Raw genomic sequence first — 22,846 nt, forward strand, 5'->3', positions numbered from 1 at the left:
TACAGATTAGCTAGGGTGGGGGAAAATTTAGCACCCTCTTTTTTTAGCATTCTTTACAGGGCCTGTGTCCAGATTATTCACCTAGCAGCTCCTTACTCACTGTCACATCATGTCCTTCTTCCTGTCATGTGGCCCCGAAACCTCTGGCCGTGCAGAAAGTTTTAACAAAGTACTGGAGCAGCTCAGTGCTGGACAGGAGACAGACAGGATGGAGGTAACTTCCGTTTCTTATCAATCCTCCTTAATGTGTTGCTATGAAATGGCGTAAAGGTCATCAACCCCCCTAAAAAGTACTCATTTCACACTTTCACTCTACTAATTGACACACCATAAAGAATATACAGAACAATATCAATGAATATTCAATGACATTTGTATTTAATACATGTTTTTTTAATGTGGGAGGAAACCGGAGTACCCGGGGAAAACCCACGCAAACACGGGGAGAACATGCAAACTCCATGCAGATGTTGTCCTAGGTAGAATTTAACACCAGGACTCCAATTCTGCAAGGCCACAGTGCTGAGCACCGAGCCACCGTGCTGCCCTATAGATGAGGACAGAGACCGAGCCCGGAATCTGCCTCAAGCTGCAGCAGATAACTAAGATGTCCTGTGAAGTCATCTGACTGCAGAGCGTCACATCCAGTAGGTAAAGACATGTCCGGTAGTAAAGTCATATCCGGTAGGAGAAAGCCATGTCCAGAGGTGATGGCAGAGACCGAGCCCGGAAACTGCCTCTTCTTGCTGGAGTGAAGGTCATCTGATCTTAAGATGGTGGCCACCATTCTGATGACCTGTAGTAATGTGGTCCATTCAGACCTCACTCTGGAACAGCAATCTACAGAAACAAGAAATATCACTGATTATGGCTGAACATGGAACGGCATAATATCACATATAAGTTACTCACAAAACTGACTCCAAGTAACTGGAGATATTTCACCAGTCAATGGATCAGAGAGCTAGTACTTACCTCAGGGTGCACCATGTGTCTAGGTGTCATCGGTGTGACGGCGACTACATGCAAAGAAGCAGCCTCCTCCAATGGCACGGGCAGCCCTGGATAATCCACGCCGGCAGGATGATAACAAGCGGCGGATTCTAGAACCTGTGAGAAGAGAAGATATAATGTAAGTAATGGACGCCATATTACAGGATACTACGGTGCTGTCACTGTAGCAGGACGGCAGAGGCATCTTCTCCATACAGGGGTCAGGGGTCACTGTCATTATACATGTGACCGTCCCCATCACTGACAGCAAACATCTGCTCCACATGAAGGATTCTCACTGACTACTGTCACTTACCTCTGGCTCTGCTTCCTCTCTCTTCTGTATAGTCTTGTTTCTCTTCTCTTCTCAGATTTACTGCAGATTTTCTTCTATTCTGAGCTGGACATTCTTATCAGAAAGTCAAAAATTATGATTATTTCAAGATTTCCAATGTTTATTTCTGTTGTGGAATTATCGTAATCTGACAATCTATAACCCTGATAACCTGACATGGCACTAGAGAATTAGACATCACTACACAGGAGGGAGTGGAAAATCTTATATATAAAGAATAAGGACAGGACCTCATAGACTATAACCGGATTCTGGAAGGGAGGTTGGGATTTCATTGAACGGATCCTCCAAGACTCAATATAGACTAATATATTGTATTTTCCGGACTATAAGGCGCACTTAAAAGCCTTGGGTTTCCTTGGAAATCCAAAGTGCGCCTTATAGTCCGATGCGCCCTATATGAGGGCAGCGGACCATACTTACATAGGTCCCCGCTACCGGAGACTGCTCCGGTAGCGGGGACCTATGTAAGTATGGTCCGCTGCCATCCTCCACCTCCCCCTTACCGTCCCCGCTCACCTTCCCCGCTCACCTTCCCCGCGTTCCGCGTCGCGTCTCGGCGTCGCGTCTCGTCCCGTCGGGTCTCCGCTCCGCCCCCGGACCTCCGCCAGGCCCCGCCCCTGCGCCTTATAGTCCGATGCGCCTTATATATGGAATTATTACATATATAAGGCGCATCGGACTAATTCGCCTTATATTCCGGTGCGCCTAATGGCCCCGAAAATACGGTATATGTCCATGTGTATGATGGAGATTACACAGAGAACCGGGGGAATATCTGAGTCTCCATCTACACAGTCACATTATACCTTCTACCATCTGCTATAAGAAGATGTACATAGACCTGCACCTACCTGACAATGGGGACGCGGATGACAAACTGCTTATAGCACCGAGTCCCTGATTGTCTCCATCAGCTTTTGGAGAAGACGATTCTTTCTGCCTGTTTTATAGGAAAATTTGGAAATTATAAGTAAAAAGAAAATCCAGCTAAGTTTACTGCATTGTCCTGCATATATATCATTCTGGAGGTCCCAGTAATAACCCCACAATCTACTCACATTTCCGAGATTTCTTTATCCCCAGGGGAACATCCTGGAGGGGACTTGGGATCCTCATTGTTCACCTTCCTGCTAGATAACTATATACGCAAAGGGAAAGAGAAGATAGAAGATACATAAATATAGAGTTTTACATTCATAAAGTGCAGATTTTCTATATTTTATGATTTTGTAGCTGATATAGATTGGTCACTTACAGAAAGCCTTGGAGATAATTCCACCATTTCTGGTTGGTTCTTCTTCTCACTTGCATCTTCCTCATCGTCTGAAGCCATATGGCAGTTGTGATAAGAGCGAGCTACAAGTCATAAGAATATGGAGATTGTTAGTATACGGCATGGTCACCGTCATCACCAACATTTTATCTCTTATTCATTATTCAAACTCATATAAATGAGGACAAGACATACAGCAGAGTTTGGTCTAGATGAGATGTCTTTCTACTTACGGTCAAAGCACCTGGTGTCCATTGGTGATACAAGCTGAGGAACATACTCCGGCTTCTGACTCAGAATGTTCTCAAGATCTAAGTCACTCAGGAATGGATGAATCTTGATCTCATTTGCTCCTCCTACAAATAGAAGACAACGCAATGATGTAGCCAATGTCAGAGATTGATCCATATCTGTACATTGCACCTAAAAGGACATCTACCACTAGGATGAAAGGCGGTATGCAAATGACACTGAGGGGCTCCAGCCTACATTAACACCCCCAATGGGCCTTGTAGACTATAACCAGATTCTGAAAGGGAGGTTAGGATTTTATTGAACGGAGCCTCCAAGACTCAATATAGACTAATATATATGTCCATGTGTATGATGGAGATTACAAAGAGAACCGGGGGAATATCTGAGCCTCCATCTACACAGTCACATTATACCTTCTACCATTTTACCATTTGCTATAAGAAGATGTACATAGACCTGCACTTACCTGACAATGGGGACGAGGATGGCAAACTGCTTTTAGCAGCATGTTCCTGATTGTCTCCATCAGCTTTTGGAGAAGAAGATTCTTTCTGCCTGTTTTATAGAAAAATGTGAAAATTTTGATTAAAAAGAAAATCCAGCTAAGTTTACTGCATTGTCCTGCATATATATCATCCTGGAGGTCCCAGTAATAACCCCACAATCTACTCACACTTCTGAGATTTCTTTATCCCCAGGGGAACAACCTGGAGGGGACTTGGGATCCTCATTGTTCACCTTCCTGCTAGATAACTATATACACAAAGGGAAAGAGAAGATAGAAGATACATAAATATAGAGTTTTACATTCATAAAGTGCAGATTTTCTATATTTTATGGTTTTGTAGCTGATATAGATTGGTCACTTACAGAAAGCCTTGGAGATGATTCCACCATTTCTGGTTGGTTCTTTTTCTCACTTGCATCTTGCGCATCGTCTGAAGCCATATGGCAGTTGTTATAAGAGCGAGCTACAAGTCATAAGAATATGGAGATTGTTACTATACGGCATGGTCACCGTCATGACCAACATTTTATCAATTATCATGATTGTCACTCATATAAATGAGGACAAGACATACAGCAGTTTGGTCTAGAAGAGATGTCTTTCTACTTACGGTCAAAGCACCTGGTGTCCATTTGTGATGCAAGCTGAGGAATATACTCCGGCTTCTGACTCAGAATGTTCTCAAGATCTAAGTCACTCAGGAATGGATGAGTCTTGATCTCATTTGCTCCTCCTACAAATGGAAGACAAAGCAATGATGTAGTCAATGTCAGAGATTGAGCCATATCTTAAAGCACATCTAACACCAGGATGAAAGATGGTATACAAATTAGCATGAGGGGCTCCAGCCTCCAATAACACATTTGGACCCTGGAGCCCCCGAGGCTCATTTGCATACATGCCTTCATCTTGTTGGTAGATGCCCTTTAATATTGAGGGAGGATGTATTAGATCTGACATGAAGGGAAGTATTAGATCATCATACGCAGTGGATGTCATATTATGGACATTCTCAGTGCTGATCCTCATGGACACGATCCTTATGTCTGGTCACATAGTGCTGGGTGTAATACGCAGATATTCACATTATTATATACATTACCTGTCCCAAGTCTATGCGCAGGATTCTTTCTCAGTAGATCATTGATGATATCTTGGACATCAGGGGGAGGAGCGTTGTTGTTAAAATCCCAAGTTATATCATCTATTACATAGAAAAAACAGAAAATAAAAGTTGCTGAATGTAATATAAAGTTTATATTATTCTGAGTTTCAAAATAGTGGAATCTTGGATTACAAGTAACTCAGTCTACAAGTTTTTTGCAAGATGAGAATTTTACAAAAATTTGCATTAATTGAGCCATCAACCCCGTCAAATGTACTGTCCCCCCTAATGTACTGTCCCCCCTCAATAAAAATGTATAACACAATCTTGAAGAAAAATAGAAATTGAAGGGCTAAATGTTAATGTACATGAATATTTTAAAGTTTGATGTACGAGTAGATTGGATTACGAGAATAATCCCAGAACGAATTATGCTCAAAATCCAAGGTTCCACTGTAAAACAGAACATCCAATCACACATGACAATTACATTACATATCACCCTGATTATTACACTCACCATTGACTATGCTGTTATAAAGCTCCTCCTCGTTGTTCCCTATGAATGGTGTATCTCCTACAATAAACTCATGTAGGATGATCCCTAATGACCACCAGTCTACAGGTCGTCCAGAGCCTTTGTTCAGGAGGACCTCTGGGGCCAAGTAAGAAGGGGTGCCGTAGGCCTAGAAACAGCACAAAATAAAGATGAGGAGAATTAGAAATAATAGGAGAGAAGGAGAAATAAATGAGATCTATAAAGAAAAGAAGAAGCAAAGTTGTTAGTGAAACAGACCTCATCATCAACGAACTCTCTGGTGATCTCCTCAATGGACGCCTTGTGCTTGTTAGATGCAGGTCTCATAAGGCCAAGCGTTGATAATCCAACATCTGTGACTTTAATGTGTCCAGTGGGTGTTATCAGGAGACTGTGAGAGAAAAGATGGGATTAGATCCAGTTGACAATCCATAGGCTCTATGGTTACAACCTGGAATATCCTTCCCACTGATTATAGATAGTACAAGGGTCACCTACTTTTCAGGCTTCAGGTCTCTGTGCACCACACCATAGCTATGGAGATATTCCACCCCAAGAACCACTTCAGCAAAGTACATGCGGGCCAAGGTGACAGATAACCATCTTTTGGTGTTTAGAAGATTCCTGCAGTCTCCTCCTACAGCAGAAAGGAAATAGACATTGATACAATGAGGATCACACTTGCTACATAATAGATACACTGAGAAATTGGGGATTCATATCACATGCAGGGATATATAGTCCCTTATGTCTTACCGCCTACATACTCCATGACCATACACAGATGAAGTTTGGTCGCAAAGGAGCCGGACATGGAGACTACAAAGGGACAGTTTGCAAATGTTAAGATGTCCCTCTCGAGGTAGGCCCGGGCAAGTCTTCTTGGGTTGAGCTGCTGTCTGTCCATTTTCTTCATAGCATAGATCTTGCGAGTCTCTCTATGGCGCACTAAGTAGACGGCCCTGGGAATAAGGAAAATCCATGGATTACAATGAATTCTTACTGCCTGTCTCTCTATACTACCCATGAAATGTTCTTCTAATGTTTAATACTAGATGTAAAAAAATCCATGTTTAGAAATATGTAATGGAGCTCTATATAAATGATGACATATGGGAGGTCTGTACAATGCCATGTCCACCAGCGTCCTCCTCCATGTCACATTGTCACTGAGCTGAATGGTGACAATTAGATGTGGACAGTGATGTGGACGTATATCATTCCTCTATGGTAACACTAAACAATCAGAGGACAGAGGCAGAAGCATTGTCATAAGGAATCCTGGGAAATGTATATTACACCAACATAAAGCTCACCCAAAAGATCCGCTGCTGATAAGTTTGGCCGTGTGGAAGTCGCTCTTACAAGGCTTTTTCCCATCTTTCGATGATCTGATCAAACCCTAAAACAAGAATAAGTGACAGTAAGACACAGAAGAAGCCAGAAGCCGGACTCTGGCCTAACATTATTATAATATAAGAAATATCCTCCATACTCTATATCACTGTATTAGTGGATATAGGGACATCACACAATGGAGACCTTTATATAAACCCTATAACCAGACCCCCTCTATGACACTTACACTGGCAAATGCTGAGGTCTCTGCTGGGTCACATTTTCCATTTTGAGAATTTGGAGGTTCAGTGGTTTCTAAATAGTAATAAAAACATAAGAAACATGATGGATGTAATGTAAGTTTCTATTAATCTTAAATATATAATGTAACAATACAATAAAGTAAATGACAAGGCAGAACTTCTATAAAAGTTATCAATATAAATTATATGACCAAATGTATGATATACCATTATATATAGATATATGTAAAGTAGATCTCGATAATATACTGTATAGTAGACCTCTATACTGTATTCTGTATTTTGGTACAGTGACACTATCCAGAGAGAACCACCATGTAAGTAGGATATTGGATGAGCGACTTACCTCTAATCAGATCACTGTTTGGCCCCGGCTGACTAATATTGCGGTCAGGGAATGCTGAGGTTGGATTTTGCCCATCTATGGAGTCACCTTCTAGTTTTTCCTAATAATTTCAATGTAAAAAAAAATTATATTTAGATTGTGTATCTGATGTTCTAAAATATATAATTAGAAATCAGCAGAAAAACATTATATAAAGAGAAATCACATAGAAGATAATGGATCCTTACCTGGTGCTCCAATGCATGGGCCGGGGGTTCTACTACATCCAGAACTTTTTGGCCCAGTTCTTTAATCAAAGCCAGATCTCCAAAATGGGATCTTTCTTCAGCCTATAAATATTGAAACAAACAGCTGATTTAATAATTAAAATTTAAACATTTTTCATAAAAGAATGTAGTCTCTAAAATAAGATTCTATTCTATTAAAGCTTTATTGTGTAATACAGAACACCACATCTCCTGAAGAGACAAATATTGAGAAGATACATTTTGAGTACATGAAGTCTCCACTAGAGGGAGCTCAGGAGCACACTGCATACTGTTATAGGGAATTATTTTTCATTTTATACTGATTCTGATGTATCAAATCAAATGTTCAACATTTACTAATCTCTTAATTTTAAAGAAAATTGTGTGAGGATAAAGCTCTCATTGATAGATGCATTGTTAATATAAATCAAGCATCTTTTATCTGTGAGTACAATTATATTTATTTATTATTTATATATATTTATCATTGAATTAATATTTAAAAACCAATCCTATATTTTGATTCATTGTTGTGCAGAGAGTCTGCTATTAACCTGTTGTAGTAACATGCGGATGTTGCGCTGTAGATCCTCTATATAGTCAGAGGTTATAAGACCTTGTTGGCATTTGGTCTGGCAGTCCTTTACAAGCCCCACTACCAGCCGGTAGGTGAAGCTGATGACGCCATCGGGTAGTGGAAGTACGGTGTCAGGGGAATAGTTGATAAGAATCCCCTGTAGTTGTGCTTCCACATGAACATTGTCTAGAGCAGGTCCAGACATTGTAGAGCGTGGTCAGTATGTGTCTATCTCTAGAGCCCAACACTGACAACTGAGACCCTGGGCCTGTGACCGCTGCTTTTATAGTGTTGGGTGTGATGATGTCATAATAGCCCATCTGTGATGTCATAATGGAAGGTTGTTGCCTAGCAACTCTTAAGGTGGCAACACCATAATAAAATACTGTGTTATTGTATTCAATTTAATGCCAATCAATGGGTCAAATGCTTAGTGATGCCTGTATGGGTACAGCGGCCTATTCAATGTATGTAAGACATTTATACAGGGACCATGATACAGAGTGTTATAGACCAACACTACACAGATATGACATATTACTGGTGTGTTATATGTCCGCGTTCAGTGGGCTGTCAGTGTGTGTCGGTTACAATTGTGTAGCTATGTGAGTGTTGGAGTTATTTTTTCCAGTTGATTTTTAGCCGAGATAGCTTCCCATAGGCTTGAAATATATCCCTCACTACCTATGGTCACTGATGGGTTGCCGAGGAAAAGCACCATATCGTCCGCATATAATAATGTTTTCTTTTCTGCCATCCCCAATTTCAACCCCTCTATCCCTTCATCCTTCCTATTCATAGCTGCCACAACTTCAATAACTAGTGAAAAAATGAGCGTGATAGGGGGCATCCTTGTCTTGTCCCTCTCATCAGCCGGAATGGGGTGGACCTCTCCCCACGGATACACACACAATCGTTCCTATACAAAATTTGGATCCATCTAATAAAGCCTTCAGCAAATGTCATTTTGTCCAGCACCTTCTACAAAAATTCCCACTGTACTCCATCAAGTGAGAGGATTGCTCCCCCACCCCGGCCAAGTCGAGGGGTTTCCATGCAGGCATAAAGTCTCCTTAGATTCTCTGAGGTAGTTTTACCTTACCAAGTGATCACTGTTTAACTACCTCTCCTATTACTTTTCCCAATCTTCTCACCAGGCCAATATCTTTATGTCCACATTTAGGAATGATATAGGCCCATATGCGTCCGGGTCCACCCTTTCTTTTCCTAGTTTAGGAATCAAAATAATATCTGCTTCATACATAGAGCCAGGAAGCTCTCCCTCTCACATGCCTGCTCATACACTTTTAATGAATCTTTAGATAGTACCCCCTCTCTGGTGTACCTCCCGCTGCAATCCGTCAGGTCCTGGTGCTTTATCTTTAGGTAGGGCCCTGATAGCTTCTTTTAGCTCTTGTAAAGAAATCAGGTCCTGCAACCTCTGTCTAGTGTCTTCCTTTAGCTCCCCCATTCTATTGTTTCCAAAACAAGTCCCACCTCTACCCTAGATCCCTCCCGTTCCGAGGTATAAATATTCTTAAAGTATACCTGGAAAAATTACATGATTTCTTCTTCTTTAACAACTTCACATTCTTGTCCTATAGCGGCAATAATTGTACCTGCTCCCTTTTCCTTAACTAACCAGCAATTAGTTTACTAGGCCTCTCTTCTTCCACAAACCATTTGCTCCTACAGACTAAGGAGGAGATATATACTTTCTGTAGAATGTGAGCCTCTCTTCAAGACAAACAATCGCTGCATCATAGCATAGCAGGCTCCAACCACTGCCATCCTCTTTACCCTCTCCCTCAATCCCCTCACATTCCACAAAACGACTTTCACCATCCAAAAACATGGAAGGAAGAGATAGAGAGTAGAGAGGGGAAAGAGGAGGGACATACGGGAGGAGAAAAAAAAAAAAAAAACAGCCCAGTGTGCTTCCACAACCCCTTTGACCTTTAGTCCTGTGTTATATTATATGTTCCATTGTTGTGCTTAGAGTCTGCTTTTTACCTGTTGTAGTAGCGCCCGGATGTTGCGCTGTAAATCCTCTATATAGTCAGAGGTTATAAGACCTTGTTGGCATTTGGTCTGGCAGTCCTTTACAAGCCCCACTACCAGCCGGTAGGTGAAGCTGATGACGCCATCGGGTAGTGGAAGCACAGTGTCAGGGGAATAGTTGATAAGAATCCCCTGTAGTTGTGCTTCCACCTGAACATTGTCTAGAGCAGGTCCAGACATTGTAGAGCGCGATCAGTATGTGTCTATCTCTAGAGCCCAACACTGACAACTGAGACCCTGGGCCTGTGACCGCTGCTTTTATAGTGTTGGGAGTGATGATGTCATAATAGCCCATCTGTGATGTCATAATGGAAGGTTGTTGCCTAGCAACTCTTAAGGTGGCAACACCATAATAAAATACTGTGTTATTGTATTCAATTTAATCCCAATCCAAGGGTCAAATGCTTAGTGATGCCTGTATGGGTACAGCGGCCTATTCAATGTATGTAAGTCATTTATACAGGGACCATGATACAGAGTGTTATAGACCAACACTACACAGATATGACATATTACTGGTGTGTTATATGTCCGCGTTCAGTGGGCTGTCAGTGTGTGTCAGTTACAATTGTGTAGGTATGTGAGTGTTGGAGTTATTTTTTCCAGTTGATTTTTAGCCGAGATAGCTTCCCATAGGCTTGAAATATATCCCTCACTACTTATGGTCACTGATGGGTTGCAGAGGAAAAGCTCCATATCGTCCGCATATAATGATGTTTTCTTTTCTGCCATCCCCAATTTCAGCCCCTCTATCCCTTCATCCTTCCTATTCATAGCTGCCACAACTTCAATAACTAGTGAAAAAATGAGCGCGACATCCTTGTCTTGTCCCTCTCATCAGCCGGAATGGGGTGGACCTCTCCCCACAGATACACACACAAGCTCTGGGGTTCCTATACAAAATTTGGATCCATGTAATAAAGCCAACAAATGTCATTTTGTCCAGCACCTTCTACAAAAATTCCCACTGTACTCCATCAATCGAGAGGATTGCTCCCCCACCCCGGCCAAGTTGAGGGGTTTCCATGCAGGCATAAAGTCTCCTTAGATTCTCTGAGGTAGTTTTACCTTACCGAGTGATCACTGTTTAACTACCTCTCGTATTACTTTTCCCAATCTTCTCACCAGGCCAATATCTTTATGTCCACATTTAAGAATGATATAGGCCCATATGCGTCCGGGTCCACCCTTTCTTTTCCTAGTTTAGGAATCAAAATAATATCTGCTTCATACATAGAGCCAGGAAGCTCTCCCTCTCACATGCCTGCTCATACACTTTTAATGAATCTTTAGATAGTACCCCCTCATATCTCTGGTGTACCTCCCCCTGAAATCTGTCAGGTCCTGGTGCTTTATCTTTAGGTGGGGCCCTGATAACTTCTTTTAGCTCTTGTAAAGAAATCAGGTCCTGCAACCTCTGTCTAGTCTCTTCCTTTAGCTTCCCCATTTCTATTGTTTCCAAAACAAGTCCCACCTCTGCCCTAGATCCCTCCCGTTCTGAGGTATAAATATTCTTAAAGTATGCCTGGAAAAAATTACATGATTTCTTCTTCTTTAACAACTTCACATTCTTGTCCGATAGTGGCAATAATTGTACCTGCCCCATTTTCCTTAACTAACCGGCAATTAGTTTACTAGGCCTCTCTCCTTCCACAAACCATTTGCTCCTACAGACTAAGGAGGAGCTATATACTTTCTGTAGAATGTGAGCCTCTCTTCAAGACAAACAATCACTGCATCATAGCATAGCAGGCTCTAACCACTGCCATCCTCTTTACCCTCTCCCTCAATCCCCTCACATTCCACAAAACGACTTTAACCATCCAAAAACATGGAAGGAAGAGATAGAGAGTAGAGAGGGGAAAGAGGAGGGACATACGGGAGGAGGAGCAAAAATTAAAAAAAAAAACAGCCCAGTGTGCTTCCACAACCACTTTGACCTTTAGTCCTCTGTTATATTATATGTTCCATTGTTGTGCTTAGAGTCTGCTTTTTACCTGTTGTAGTAGCGCCCGGATGTTGCGCTGTAAATCCTCTATATAGTCAGAGGTTATAAGACCTTGTTGGCATTTGGTCTGGCAGTCCTTTACAAGCCCCACTACCAGCCGGTAGGTGAAGCTGATGACGCCATCGGGTTGTGGAAGCACGGTGTCAGGGGAATAGTTAATAAGAATCCCCTGTAGTTGTGCTTCCACCTGAACATTGTCTAGAGCAGGTCCAGACATTGTAGAGCGCGGTCAGTATGTGTCTATCTCTAGAGCCCAACACTGACAACTGAGACCCTGGGCCTGTGACTGCTGCTTTTATAGTGTTGGGAGTGATGATGTCATAATAGCCCATCTGTGATGTCATAATGGAAGGTTGTTGCCTAGCAACTCTTAAGGTGGCAACACCATAATAAAATACTGTGTTATTGTATTCAATTTAATCCCAATCCAAGGGTCAAATGTTTAGTGAAACCTGTATGGGTACAGCAGCCTATTCAATGTATGTAAGTCATTTATACAGGGACCATGATACAGAGTGTTATAGACCAACACTACACAAATTTGACATATTACTGGTGTGTTATATGTCCGTGTTCAGTGGGCTGTCAGTGTGTGTCAGTTACAATTATGTAGGTATTTGAGTGTTGGAGTCATATACACTCACCGGCCACTTTATTAGGTACACCATGCTAGTAACGGGTTGGACCCCCTTTTGCCTTCAGAACTGCCTCAATTCTTCGTGGCATAGATTCAACAAGAAGCTGGAAGCATTCCTCAGAGATTTTGGTCCATATTGACATGATGGCATCACACAGTTGCCGCAGATTTGTCGGCTGCACATCCATGATGCAAATATCCCGTTCCACCACATCCCAAAGATGCTCTATTGGATTGAGATCTGGTGACTGTGGAGGCCATTTGAGTACAGTGAACTCATTGTCATGTTCAAGAAACCAGTCTGAGATGATTCCAGCTTTATGACATGGCGCATTATCCTGCTGAAAGTAGCCATCAGATGTTGGGTACCTTGTGGTCATAAAGGGATGGACATGGGGGGCGTGGCCTGGCTATGGAGGAGTAAGGAAGCAACCTTGCTTAGCTCCCGGGTTTAGCCAGGATTCCGCCGCAGAATTAACACCCATCCTGCCCGAGAAGAGTGGAACAGGGCCTGCCGCCCCAACCCCAATGCGCCCGCATCGAAGGGAATTGCCAGTACCTAATCCCTCAGGCCTCCCAGGACACACGGCCTTCTCCAGCGGACGCGAGGGATCTGATCGATCTATCTCCCCCGGACAACCCACCTCAAGGGCCCTCTCCCATAACTCTTCCCTGCTCACCGGAACACGGACCGCAGCCAGCGGAGGGACTCGATTCCGGGTCCCCAGGAGCAGCATGGTGAGCGCGCCAAAATGGCGGATGCCGCGGCCTCCTCTCACCTCCAGGCGCGGGCCTACACTTCCGCTGGGTCCCCGACATACCGCACACACCGCTCCGACTTCTCACGACTCTGCCCCGGCTCCAGAGGATGTTGCAGAGGCCATTGGCGTTCCGGTGCCGAAGGCCCTGAGTAGGAACGTCGCCTCACGGACCCCTGAGAGGCCCCACACATCATCTCCCGGCCTTGATGCCCTCCGGTCAGGGATGAACGGCACATGCCTCACTCCAGTCCAGAGTGACACCATTCCGCAGCCCCTCTGCAGCTCCAGCGGTGACAGGTGAGCGGCAAATCCCCCCTGAGGCGCTGGACTTTGACTCGGTTAGGGTCTCACAAGAGCAGGAGGCCACTGGGTCTCAGCCAGGGAAGGCCACAGACTTAGGTCCCCTGACCCCCGAGTTTTACCCCCCAGGCACAGAGGGGGCCCTTGCCTATGGGTCAGCTACACCTATATCCTCCCATCATGCAGGGATATACCCGTCTGTGAAAGTCCTGAAGGCCCACATGCTGAGTGACAAGCGAGGCTCATCGCCCCCACACCAACCTGCTAGCCCTGCTAGGTGCTCCCTGGGAGCCCCCTCCGACTCTCCTGGTACCTGGCCTCAGGATGCGCCAGTAGCACAGTCTCCTGGTCCTCCAGAGTCCTCCTTATCAAGGAGCCCACGTTTATACTACAACAGCACCCAGGATAGTGATCCTGATCAATCTCTTGGTGATTCGCCTGTGAGGGCAGCCTCAACTCCTCCGCAGCCTTTTTCAAATTATCAATGCAACCCGATTGAGGCGGGTGTGCTGGCAGACCTACGTGCCCTCCGTAATCATATCAGAGCCATCCCAACCAGAGAGGATATGGAGAGTTATGTGGCTCGTCTTGAACAATCGTACAGAGTGGAGATGGCCGGCTTGAACAGAGAGTATCCACCAATGAGTCCTCTCATCGCACAATTACTGAAAGACTCGGAGCCCATGACACACAGATCTCTCTTCACTCACAACAAATTCTGGCCCTCACTGAGCAGCTGGATGATGCCGAGAATAGGGGCCGCAGGAATAATATCAGAGTGCGGGGACTACCAGAAGCCATCGATAACCAGCAGATTGACAGTACCCTCAGAGCCATATTCAACAACATTCTTGGGGTCCCTGTGGACTCTTCTTTAGAGCTCGACAGAGCCCATCGAGCCTTGGGCCCTCGCCCAAATCATCCTTCTCGACCTAGAGACATCATCTGTAGAGTCCATAGATACCAGATCAAGGAGCAAATTATGAATAGAGCACGGGAGGCCGGCAGGGTGCGCTACCGGGACGCAGAAATCCAGCTGCTGCCTGATTTGTCTCGCTTAACACTACAGAAACGCAGGGCCCTCAAGCCCCTCCTGAGCATCCTACAGGACAGAAATATACCATATTCTTGGGGCTTCCCGTTTCGCCTCCAGGTTAGGCGTGATGGCCTAACAACAGCGCTTCGTCATCCTGGAGAACTTCCTGCATTCCTTGCTGCTCTTAACCCCTTAACGCTCTGCGCCGTAGCTCTACGGCGCAGAGGTATAAGGGATGTATGAAGAGGGCTCACGGGCTGAGTCCTCTTCATACAGAGGTGGGGGTTTTTGCATTTTGCACAAAACCCCCACCGCTAATAACCGCGGTCGGTGCGTGCACCGATCGCGGCTATTAACCCTCTCAACGCCGCCGGCAAAGTCGCCGGCGGCGTTTAAAAGACGCGCGCGGGCGCCGCCATCTTTTTTCCGGTCGCCGCGCCCCGACCGTCATCGGGGGGCCGCGATCGGTTACCATGGTAGCCTCCGGTCTTCTTTTGACACGGGGCTACATGGCTTATGCAGGTTCATTACAATGAGCCAGTGGCTCATTGTAATGTATGACCTGCAAAAATGCCATAAATTGCAATACAGGCGGTCCCCTACTTAAGGACACCCGACTTACAGACAACCCATAGTTACAGACGGACCCCTCTGCCCCATGTGACCTCTGATAAAGCTCTCTGGATGCTTTACTATAGTCCCAGACTGTAATGATCAGCTGTAAGATGTCTGTAATGAAGCTTTATTGATAATTCTTGGTCCAATTACACCAAAAATTTTGAAACTCCAATTGTCACTGGGGCAAAAGAAAAAAAATTGTCTAGAACTTCCATTATAAAATATACAGTTTCGACTTACATACAAATTCAACTTAAGAACAAACCTCCAGACCCTATCTTGTATGTAACCCGGGGACTGCCTGTACTGTAGTATTGCAGTATATGGTAGGAGCGATCTGACCATCTAGGGTTAATGTACCCTAGATGGTCAAAAAAATAGTAAAAAAAAAAGAAAAAGAAAAGTTTAAAAAATTAAAAAAATTAATAAAATATTAAAAGTTCAAATCACCCCCCTTTCCCTAGAACGGATATAAAACATAATAAACAGTAAAAATCACATACATATTAGGTATCGCCGCGTCCCAAAATGCCCGATCTATCAAAATATAAAAACGGTTACGGGCAGCGGTGACCTCCGAGGCGGGAAATGTACACATGCGTTTAATTTTTGAAAATGTACTAAAACACAATAAAACCTATATAAATTTGGTATCACCGCGATCGCACCAAACCGAAGAATAAAGTAGGCGTGTTATTTGGAGCGAAGAGTGAAAGTCGTAAAAACTGAGCCCACAAGAACGTGTTTTTTTTTTTCAATTTTTCCACATTTGGAATTTTTTTTCAGCTTCGCAGTACACGGCATGTTAAAATAAACAACATTGCGGGAAAGTAAAATTAGTTACGCACAAAATAAGCCCTCACACAGGTCTGTACACGTAAAAATGAAAAAAGTTATGTATTTTTGAAGTTGGAGAGCGAGAAATGAGCCGAAAAACCCTGCGTCCTTAAGGGGTTAATTTGCCGAATGTTCTTATATCAGACTGGCCCTCTTTCCTCCCACCCAATCTACCCTTCCAACCACCAAGACCGCAGAGGTTCCCCCGCCGGAGAGGCAGGAGACGCTCTCCTGACAGAGGAGAAGATGACGTCCAGGGTCCCCCACAGCCGAGATGAGGACCCTTTGCCTTTAATTGGACTTTGCATCCTCCCTCCAAGACAACTTGGGTCTCTACCTTCATACTCAGGAATGGTGTTTCTGGTCCCCTATCTGGTATCCTTTATAGTGGCCCATTGTTGGCTGCCTTGTTATGTAATTACAATGTTGAATCGTTGCATTGGTTGCATATATACGTGATTGCTCTGCCTGTGTTTTGTTTAAAGTAAGGCATGGATAAATGTGCATTGTATTTTTGGCGGTCCCTGGCCCCCGGGGGCGCCCTGCATAGACAGCTCGTTTCCCAGTGGGCCCCACGACTAGCAGGTCTACTCGTGGTATAAATTGACCCCAATAGGCTCATTTCTGTCGCCTACGACAGAATTTGACCCTAGAACCTTAGCAGCCCTTGAAGCTGCCTTATTATTGTTTTTTTATTTGTTGTTCTTGAATCCCCTTTCCCATCATTTGACTTTCTTTGAATATTTCCTACTGTTGTCTCCCTACCCCATTGTTATCCTCCCCCAGTGAGTACCTATCCACTTAGGACCGAGTTCATTTCCTTGCGCTAGACACCATTATGGCACCGATCACCTGCTACTCCCTAAATGCTAGGGGGTTGAACATTCCCCTGAAACGCAGCCAGATATTATTCCGTATGCATAAACTGAGGGCCGACCTTCTATTCCTACAGGAGACCCACTTCCGCACCGACAACATCCCCAATCTCAGGGACAGATACTATATGACTTGGTTCCACAGCACTCACTCGGGGGCTAAGTCCAGGGGGGCATCTATTGCTATCCACAAGCGCCTGCTGCACGAAGTTATTGACTCCCAGACTGACCCTGAGGGTAGATATGTCTTTGTAAAAATAAAGCTATGGGGCCACCTGCTGACGCTGGCTTCAGTGTACCTCCCCAATAGAGATCAGATACGAGTCTGCCGTAAATTCCTGGCTAGGCTTCGGGACTTCACGGAAGGCATAGTGGTTATGGGGGGGGGACTTTAATTTCCCGATGGACCCGACTGTTGACTGCTCCGTGGCACGACCCTCCCTGGCCCCAGCCCAAATGCGGAAGCTACGTAAAGCCTTGTGGGAATCACAATTAATAGACGTTTGGAGAATCCTCCACCCGCATTCCAGAGACTATACTTATTACTCCCCGGCTCACCGGTCTCACAGCCGGCTGGATATGTTCTTTTTGAGTCACCATGCCCTTACATGGAGGCCCGCGGCGTCGGTGGCTCCTTCCTTCTGGTCAGACCATGCTCCGATCTCTCTCGCTCTAGATATCCCAGGCCCTTATACCTCGCCATGGCGGTGGCGTCTTAATGATAATTTGCTCAAGGATTCTGTTTGTCTTGCGGATGTCCGTGAGCAAATTGCTGAGTTTCTCACTACTCACTCGGGACAACAGCCTCCCCTTCCAATGCAGTTGGAGACCCTCAAGGGCATGCTCCAACTTGTATTTATTAAACACGGGGCCCGTCTGAAGCGGGAGAGATCGGCCAAAACCCTGCCACTTCTGTCCAGGATCAGTACCCTAGATCAGGAACACAAAAATGGTGGGTCCCAGGCGGTTTTGAATGAACTTTTGAATACTCGTGAGGAACTGAAGGAATTACTGAACCAGAACTACTTGAGGTCTATAGATAGGAAAAAGTGTTTCTTCTATGAGTATTCTAATAAGTGTGGGAGAGCCCTGGCTAGGTACCTTCACCCCCGTACGACCGGTACATATATTCCACAAATCAAAGACTGTACGGACAGACTGACCCAAGACCCCAAAGAGATTAATACAATTTTTCAGCGCTATTACGAAAGTTTATATAACCTGCAGGGCCCGCTATCTGACTCGGCTGGGGCCAGAGAGCTGGAGAGAATACAAGCATACATTAAGGATACTGCTCTTCCAAGACTGACTAAGGAGGGCCATGAGGAGCTAGAGGCTGACTTCTCTGAATCAGAGGTAATGGAGGTCATCAAGGCCACACCGGCGGGCAAGTCCCCGGGCCCTGACGGTCTTACTCCCCGTTTCTATAAGACATTGAAGACTGATTTAGCCTCATTTTTGACGCGTACGTTTAATTGCATCTCCTCCCAGGCTCCCCTCCCACCGCAATCGTTACAGGCTTCTATTTCCGTGCTCCCCAAACCTGGCAAAGACCACTCCATTTGCGCCAGCTACCGTCCAATTTCCATTATTAATATGGATATAAAAATACTCTCTAAATTAATGGCCAACCGCCTAGGGCCCTTACTCCCAGCCGTTATCCATAATGACCAGGTGGGCTTCATCCAGGGGAGGGAAGCACTAACACTAATAAGACTCTGCTTCTTATCTCTAGGGCTAAGTCGACCAGACAGCAGATGTGCTTGCTTTCGGTGGATGCAGAGAAAGTTTTCGACCGTGTACACAGGGGTTTCCTTTGGGCCTCGCTGAAACAGCTGGGCATCGGTCCTCGCTTCCTGGGCCTGGTGCAGGCATTATACTCGGCCCCCACGGCCCAGGTCCGAACTAACGGTATCCTGTCTGATCCCTTCCGTATTAAGAATGGCACCAGACAGGGCTGCCCCCTATCTCCTCTCTTGTATGTTATAGCAATGGAACACTTGGCTGTTGCCCTCCGCCGGAACCCTAGTGTACATGGTCTTCAAATTGGAACCCACGGCCCTTTACGCTGATGATCTCCTTTTATATGTCTCGCAGCCTAGAATTACTCTACCCAATGTTTTGGAAGAATTTACAAAATTCGGCTCCCTTAGTAATTTTAAGGTGAACCTCTCAAAATCAGAGATCTTAAATGTTTCCCTCCCTGGGGCTGAAGCGCTCCACCTGGCCTCTCAATTCCCCTTTAAATGGAAGAGCTCCCACATATGCTACCTGGGTATTTATATCTCAGCGGACCTTTCCTCTCTGTATGCCTTGAACTACAAACCTCTCTTAGAGAGAACCCTCAGCGACCTCAGCCAGTACCGTGGCCGCCACCTCTCCTGGTTCGGCCGAGTTAATGTCTTAAAGATGGACACAATGCCCCGTTTTCTGTACTTATTCCAGTCCCTGCCGATCCGACCCCCAAGTTTTTTTTTCTCGAAACTCCGTACCGCTTTTCGGAGGTTTATCTGGGGAGGCGGTTCTAGTCGCATTAGCTTTTCCGTGCTGTCCCGTACAAAAGCCAGGGGGGGGGACTCCCTGATCCACGTCTATATCATACAGCGGCCATCGTCCAGCGGCTGGTAGATTGGACTTATAATACAGAGACTAAACAGTGGGCCCGGCTGGAACTTGACTTGGTCTCCCCTACGCTACGTTACCTTCCCTGGATCCCGGTTAACTCTAGGCCGCCGGACCTCGTTCATTCACTATTCTCCCCATACTTCTTCTTTACGTGGGACGGACTGATGAGCAAGAATACATTACTTAGGATGAGGGGCCCTTTGACTCCTCTATTTCATAACCCTGCATTCCCACCTGGCGTGGGTAGACAGCGATTCCTCTGTTGGGAGGCTTCTTCTGACACCCGCATGGGCCAGATTGTGGTTGGTGGGACCATCCCCACAATGGAGTCCCTGAGGGCCTCCCACCCTGATATTTCACTATCCTGGCTGGAACATAGACAACTAGCATCATACGTAACGGCTGACCCTGATCGTACTGCGTTCGGATCGTCTCGCAAGGCCTTGGAAGCATTGTTCAGACTGTCCTCCTCACCAGCTCATGCTCTTTCAACCATATATGGCCTGTTGCTGGAGGATGCCACTCCAGGTAGGCCGAATTACATCGGAGCATGGGAGACAGCTCTCTCTATAGAACTAACAGACGAGGAACTAGGTAAGGCCTTTCTTTTCTCGCATAAGATGCCCCTTCCCTGTAGTGCTCAGGAAAAGAACTATAAAATACTATCCAGGTGGTATAGGTGCCCCTCATGGCTTCACAGTATTTTCCCCGAGGTTTCAGACGTGTGCTGGGGCTGCGGTGCGGAAGTGGGTACTTTACTCCATATATGGTGAAGCTGTCCGGTCCTCCAGCCGTTCTGGAATAAAGTCTTTGACGCCTACCATCAGGTCACTGGTAAAAGTGCCACTCCTTCTCCTCAGTTGGCTTTATTATCGATCATACCCGGTACTATCTCTACCATCAAGAAAGGCCTCCTTCGTCACTTTTTAACCGCAGCTCGTACGGTAATTCCCAGAAATTGGAAGAGCCCACATCCTCCCACAATAGTTGAATGGATCCAAGAGCTTGGGTTTATTCGTAAAATGGAGGAGTTGGTAGCTAATGACTCAGCAGATCCAGGCAAGGTGAACACAGCTTGGATCCCATGGGATACATTCTCGAATTCTCAGGATCTCCACGACCTTCTATCATAGGCAGGTACATGCCACAGCCCTCCCCTATTCGCTGGAACCCGGTCTTACAGGTCCACCACCCCTCCTTTTCACGCACCTTTCCCTCCCCCTTTCCCCCCCCCTCTCCTTTTCGTTCCTTTTTTCTTCTATTATATGCCTATGTTTGTCAGTTTATATCCCCTTTTTCTTTGTGCGGCCATATCGGCCATATTGTAACAGTTATTCTGTACGAGACGGCACCTTGGGGTTTCTTACTCAATGTAATACAAGTTGGTACCAACCCCTAATTTGCAATTTATAATGAACAAATGTTCTTGCTATATCTGATCCTGCGCGATCAGCCTTGTACAGTCATTATCTCATTGTATTGTACTGTTCTATATTTTGTCTTGTCCAATAAACGTTGATTATACATAAAGGGATGGACATGGTCAGCAACAATACTCAGGTAGGCTGTGGCGTTGCAACAATGCTTAATTGGTACCAAGGGGCCCAAAGAGTGCCAAGAAAATATTCCCCACACCATGACACCACCACCACCAGCCTGAACCGTTGATACAAGGCAGGATGGATCCATGCTTGCATGTTGTTGACGCCAAATTCTGACCCTACCATGCGAATGTCGCAGCCGAAATCGAGACTCATCAGACCAGGCAACGTTTTTCCAATCTTCTACTGTTCAATTTCGATGAGCTTGTGCAAATTGTAGCCTCAGTTTCCTGTTCTTAGCTGAAAGGAGTGGCGCCCGGTGTTGTCTTCTGCTGCTGTAGCCCATCTGCCTCAAAGTTCGACGTACTGTGCGTTCAGAGATGCTCTAATGCCTACCTTGGTTGTAACGGGTGGCGATTTGAGTCACTGTTGCCTTTCTATCAGCTCGAACCAGTCTGCCCATTCTCCTCTGACCTCTGGCATCAACAGGGCATTTCCGCCCACAGAACTGCCGCTCACTGGATGTTTCTTCTTTTTCGGACCATTCTCTGTAAATCCTAGAGATGGTTGTGCGTGAAAATCCCAGTAGATCAGCAGTTTCTGAAATACTCAGACCAGCCCTTCTGGCACCACCAACCATGCCACGTTCAAAGGCACTCAAATCACCTTTCTTCCCCATACTGATGCTCGGTTTGAACTGCGGGAGATTGTCTTGACCATGTCTACATGCCTAAATGCACTGAGTTGCCGCCATGTGATTGGCTGATTAGAAATTAAGTGTTAACGAGCAGTTGGACAGGTGTACCTAATAAAGTGGCCGTGAGCAGGGCCGGATTAAGGTTGGAGGGGGCCCCTGGGCGCAAAACATGGTGGAGGCCCCCATTGAATGTAGTCCAGACAGGGAACAGCAATCGCTATATACCGACCCCCAGCAATAACTATATACTGCCTCCCCAGTAATCACTGTATACAGCTCCCCCAGCAACCACTGTATACAGCTCCCCCAGCAACCACTGTATACATCCCCCCCAGCAACCACTGTATACAGTTCCCCAGCAATCACTATATACAGCTCCCCCAACAATCACTATATACAGCTCCCCCAGCAATCACTATATACAGCTCCCCAGCAATCACTATATACAGCTCCCCCAGTAATCAGTGTATACAGCTCCCCCAGCAATCACTATATACAGCTCCCCAGCAATCACTATATACAGCTCCCCCAGCAATCACTATATACAGCTCCCCCAGCAATCACTGTATACAGCTCCCCCAGCAATCACTGTATACAGCTCCCCAGCAATCACTATATACAGCTCCCCCAGCAATCACTATATACAGCTCCCCAGCAATCACTATATACAGCTCCTCCAGCAATCACTGTATACAGCTCCTCCAGCAATCACTGTATACAGCTCCCCCAGCAATCACTATATACAGCTCCCCAGCAATCACTATATACAGCTCCCCCAGCAATCACTGTATACAGCTCCCCCAGCAATCACTATATACAGCTCCCCAGCAATCACTGTATACAGCTCCCTTAGCAATAACTGTATACAGCTCCCCCAGCAATCACTATATACAGCTCCCCAGCAATCACTATATACAGCTCCCCCAGCAATCACTATATACAGCTCCCCCAGCAATCACTGTATACAGCTCCCCCAGCAATCACTGTATACAGCTCCCCAGCAATCACTATATACAGCTCCCCCAGCAATCACTATATACAGCTCCCC

At 45.5% G+C, this 22,846-nt stretch overlaps 1 protein-coding gene and 1 long non-coding RNA gene across 2 annotated transcripts; both read right to left on the reverse strand.

The window, feature by feature from the left end:
- Positions 1–342: 342 nt before the first annotated feature.
- On the reverse strand, positions 343–2,288 carry LOC140069525 (uncharacterized). Its single transcript, XR_011848802.1, has 4 exons — positions 2,203–2,288; positions 1,310–1,402; positions 976–1,110; positions 343–840 (listed from the first exon to the last, which is right to left on the reverse strand). It is a non-coding gene; the product is annotated as an uncharacterized lncRNA (long non-coding RNA).
- A 117-nt stretch (positions 2,289–2,405) lies between these two features.
- Positions 2,406–8,007, reverse strand: LOC140118226 (microtubule-associated serine/threonine-protein kinase 4-like). The gene is made up of 17 exons (XM_072136290.1): positions 7,780–8,007; positions 7,205–7,306; positions 6,978–7,077; positions 6,616–6,683; positions 6,347–6,432; positions 5,787–5,992; positions 5,529–5,667; positions 5,289–5,421; positions 5,013–5,178; positions 4,490–4,591; positions 3,998–4,120; positions 3,750–3,850; positions 3,553–3,632; positions 3,346–3,434; positions 2,858–2,980; positions 2,607–2,707; positions 2,406–2,489 (listed from the first exon to the last, which is right to left on the reverse strand). The coding sequence occupies exons 1-17, from the start codon at positions 8,005–8,007 to the stop codon at positions 2,406–2,408; spliced, it is 2,031 nt and encodes a 676-aa protein (XP_071992391.1).
- Positions 8,008–22,846: the final 14,839 nt, after the last annotated feature.

This window comes from Engystomops pustulosus, chromosome 1 (genome assembly GCF_040894005.1).
Source record: "Engystomops pustulosus chromosome 1, aEngPut4.maternal, whole genome shotgun sequence".
Classification (NCBI taxonomy): domain Eukaryota; kingdom Metazoa; phylum Chordata; class Amphibia; order Anura; family Leptodactylidae; genus Engystomops; species Engystomops pustulosus.